Source organism: Cebus imitator, unplaced genomic scaffold (assembly GCF_001604975.1).
Source record: "Cebus imitator isolate Cc_AM_T3 unplaced genomic scaffold, Cebus_imitator-1.0 Scaffold311, whole genome shotgun sequence".
NCBI lineage: Eukaryota > Metazoa > Chordata > Mammalia > Primates > Cebidae > Cebus > Cebus imitator.
The window spans coordinates 3,067,781-3,071,493 of record NW_016107626.1 but is presented as its reverse complement, the minus strand read 5'-3'; the positions used below and the strand labels follow the sequence as shown (position 1 = coordinate 3,071,493).

At 61.1% G+C, this 3,713-nt stretch overlaps 2 protein-coding genes and 1 long non-coding RNA gene across 3 annotated transcripts in view; 1 reads left to right on the top strand and 2 right to left on the bottom strand.

Annotated features, from left to right (window-relative positions):
• Nucleotides 1–366: 366 nt before the first annotated feature.
• The window catches only part of LOC119467618, an 8,192-nt gene continuing 4,845 nt past the window's right edge, over nt 367–3,713 (bottom strand). The window contains exon 2 of the mRNA XM_037729567.1: nt 367–2,498. Coding sequence (XP_037585495.1) covers nt 1,318–2,238 — 921 coding nt within the window. The 5' untranslated portion in view covers nt 2,239–2,498 and the 3' untranslated portion in view covers nt 367–1,317. The remainder of the gene's footprint in view (nt 2,499–3,713) is intronic.
• CDH4 (cadherin 4) overlaps nt 2,964–3,713 on the bottom strand; it is a 673,674-nt gene continuing 672,924 nt past the window's right edge. The window contains exon 16 of the mRNA XM_017503455.1: nt 2,964–3,445. Within this exon, the coding sequence (XP_017358944.1) occupies nt 3,239–3,445 (207 nt within the window). The 3' untranslated portion in view covers nt 2,964–3,238. The remainder of the gene's footprint in view (nt 3,446–3,713) is intronic.
• The window catches only part of LOC119467619, a 37,215-nt gene continuing 36,645 nt past the window's right edge, over nt 3,144–3,713 (top strand). Inside the window, exon 1 of the long non-coding RNA XR_005196161.1 lies at nt 3,144–3,233. This is a non-coding gene — a long non-coding RNA (uncharacterized LOC119467619). The remainder of the gene's footprint in view (nt 3,234–3,713) is intronic.

The window sequence follows — 3,713 nt, the reverse complement described above, 5'->3', positions numbered from 1 at the left end:
AAAAAAAAAAGAAAAAGCAGAATGAAGAAAGGAGAGAAAAGAAAAGTAAAACACGTTCCAATTGTACAGAGAGGCGGTCCCCCGCTGGGTCTGTGGCGCGGAGCTGTCCCTCCCACGGACCGATGGCGCCTGGAGCTGGGTCACGTGCTGCTCTGTGTCCGGGAGATTGTGTGTTGATTCTTTTGGTGTTATTCCTTTGAGCACTGGCAGAAATTGAGACTTCCCCTCACCTGGCTTTTTGCTTTGGAGAGAACAGAATCATAATCTCAGTGGACCATGTGTCGGCTGGTGCTCATGTTAGGGAAACCGAGGCATCTCTGAGCGCCGGACCGTTGTTGGCTGTTGCTCCGACTCGGCGGTGGTGGGAGGCGTCCATTTTGGATGCGCTGAAAGACTAGAAAGAGAAACCTGCTGGGCCAGAAGTGGGGGCTGCCCAGGCCCTGAAGAGCACGTGGCCCCGGGCTGGGGCTGCCCGACGACCAAGGCCAGGCGCTCCTGCCACTACACCCAGCAGCACAGGTTCTCCTGTTGGCAGAACAAAAATTGCCTAAAGGAACCAAACCACGCCCGGGTGCTCGGCCAGCATCGGCCGCCCGGCCTCCAGCGGGTCCCCTGATTACAGACGGTCGTATCTACAAGCTAAGGAAGAGAGAGGTTCAACACTGATCGTTTGCTTAGCTAACGCTAACTCAGGTTCACAGGTGGAGCCGGGAAGTGCGGGAACCCCATCTTTCTCTGGCCCGCAGGGGCTCACTGGGGTGGGGTAAAGGGGAAGCTGTCCAGCTGTCTGGAGACAGGGATGGCACGGGAAGCCCCACAGATGTCCCTCCAGCTGGTACTGCAGCTTCAGCCTGTGTGATTCGGGCAAAATGAACGGGGGCTTGGCAGTGATGCGAGGCTGCAGGGAGGGGAGGGGCTGGCACCGGCATCACCCAGCCGTCCTGGGTAGTGCGGCGGCGCTGGTGGGACTAGGGTCTCCTGGTGCTGGGTCCTGGGAACGCCAGCCCAGGGTTCAGGGAACCCAAGGAGGCCTGGAAGTTTCAGCGAAAGGGGTTCATGCTGCCCTGGCTGCCAGTTACATTCACACTTAGACCAATCCACTCACACCCTTGGGACTGGAGGATGGACTTCCCCAAGCAACAGAGATGTCCAGTCCCTCCACCAGCCCCAGTAGCTGTCCCTCCCACGCCGTGCGGCAGACACTCAGGGGCATTCTTTGCATAGCACAGCTCAGAACTGGGGGACCCCAGTGCAGTCCGGTCAGCTGGCCCTTGACCTCTGTCCATCTCCTGGATGGGCTGTCTGCAGAGGGGGCCCCTAGCACGTGGCACCGTGAACCCCGCCCTCTCTAGGCAGCCATGGGAGGGTGAGAGCGGACAGATCCCGGAGACTGGGACCCCAACTCAACTCTGGAGGCTGCACAGGGGTGGCTGTGAGTTTGGTTTGGGCAAGGACCCTGACGTCCAATGGGAACATGCTGTGAGCATGGCACAGACGTGCGCACTCAAGGCCAAAGCTGTTCAGAAAAGGCATGGCCTTAACCGTGGGGTAGGGCCAGAGGCTGAGGAAGGGCGGGGCTCCAGTGGAGCTCATGCTGCTCCCACAGGCACCCCGAGGCATTCCCTGACCCCAGCAGCAGGTGTGGGGCAGGGCTCCCAGAGGGCTGCCTGTCCTTCCCCAGCACTGGGACCACCTTACCCAACACCAGGTCCTGCCCAGGGCCCCTGGTACCTCATCTCCCTCCTCGGGAAGCCAGTTGTCAGTGGCCTGGGGAGAGACAGAAAGCTGAGCAAGCGCAAGGCTTCCCCACCTGGGCCTGGCCCTGCCCCAGCCCGAGGCGCCTGTGCACCCAGAAATAGCCATGCCGGGAGAGAGAATGCGCCTGCGAGCTTGCTCATGCTGTGATGAACACAGGTGACCTAGGGCTCTCCAGGGGTCCTGGGACACAGCCCCTTTCACTGCCCTGCAGAACCGACCTGCCCCCCTGTGTGGCTTGAGTCCACCCCACCCTGAAAACAGCAGTGCCAGCCCTGAGGACTGCTTGCCCCCGACGTGGGCCCATAGCGGAGGAGGGGCACTGTCTGCGGCAGGCAGGGGTGTCTGTGGGGCAGGTGGGCACAGCAAGACGGGGTATCCTGCCACCCACACAGGCTCACCAGCGTCTGGCGGGAATCGGGAGCACACGGGCTGGGGACGGGGAGGCTGCCTTAGTCTGCTGGGTGTGGTTCTGGTCACCATGCCCACCTGTGACTGCCCTCTCCAGGTGCCAGGGAGGGTCCTCCGTCCCTGCCGTCTACACAGCCCCCAGGGTGGCTGGAGCTGTCGAGAGCATCCTGGGGTTTGAATTGATTCGTGTCAAGGGGCCTTTGATGGCACCCCATGTGGTCTGGTCACAAGAGCCAGAGGGCTCTGGCCAGAGTTCTGCAGGATGCTGGCTGGTTTGGACAACTCCTCTTCTGGATCAAAAGCAGAGGGGACCTGGTGGCACTCGGGTGGCCCTGAGGGAGGCCTGGGTTGACTGGGGGTGGAGCCCTGGGGGCAGCCAAGGGCAGAGATGGGGAACACCCAGGATGACCCCTGGGAACCCCACCCGCTGGAGCTCCTCACAGCATTCCGGAGGGCGGGGAGCAGCCACACAGGCCCCAGGGCTTGGCCGCCCAGGGCTTTCTGCTGCTGGCCTTGACTCCCAAAGGGCCCAAGAGACCCCCAGCTATGTACAGCAAAGGCTGCTGGGATTTGAACCCCACTCTGTTTTCAAACAAGTCACCCACTTACTTTTTCTTAATAAAAGACCAAAATAAAAGAAAGACACAGTCTCCCCATTTCTGAATGATGCCTCCCGAGCTGGGACTAGCTGGGGTCGGAGGCCGCTGGGGACGGGAAGGTGGGGATGGGCTGTCTGCTTTGCTTTAGTCACTCCTGAGTTTGAGGGAATCTGATACGTGTACCAAAAGGCACTTTCATTTTTTTTTTAACAGTGCTTCTGTTCTAGGAAATTCAAGTGAAGACAGTGCCTCTTGCTCTCCTCAGTGCCAGCCGGCCGCGGTGCTGGGCAGCAGCCGCGTGCAGGGCGCCGCGGGGGTGGGTGCTCATGCTAGACAGCTCAGCGTGGGGGTGGGGGCCTTCTAACAGCACTAAGGACACGCGCAGGGAGAGTCGGAGACCGGCGCCTCTGCTCAGTCCTGCTCCTCCGGCGTCCGCGTGCGGCTCTCACTTCGGTCCGAGGATGTGAGGTCCGTTAATCCTCTTCGCCGCCTCCATACATGTCCGCCAGCTTCTTGAATCTGGGCCCCCAGTCGTTGAGGTAATCGTAGTCTTGGTCCCCGGAGCTGGACGAGTTCAGGGAGCTGACGGAGCCCGCGGTGGAGCCGCTGCCTTCATAGTCGAAGACCAGCAGGGAGTCGTAGGGGGGCGCTGTGGGGTCGTTGTCGGCGGCACGGAGTCCCTGGGGGTCACAGACATGGGGTTAGGGTGCGGGGCGAGCTGTCTCAGTCCCGGGACCTGATGGAACGGAGAGCAGGGCCCAGCTGAGGAGGAGGGAGGTGGGACAGTGTATACGGTAGGTGTCCAATAAGTGCTCTCTGCGTGTAACCGAAGGGCAAGTCTGAGTAGGAAAGGGCATTTGTGAAGACTGAGTGTTGAGTGTCGGAGGGGAACTCCAATTCAGCAGCAGCCTGGGGGCAGGGGAGGGGAGGGCTGGGGAGGGCCTGTGG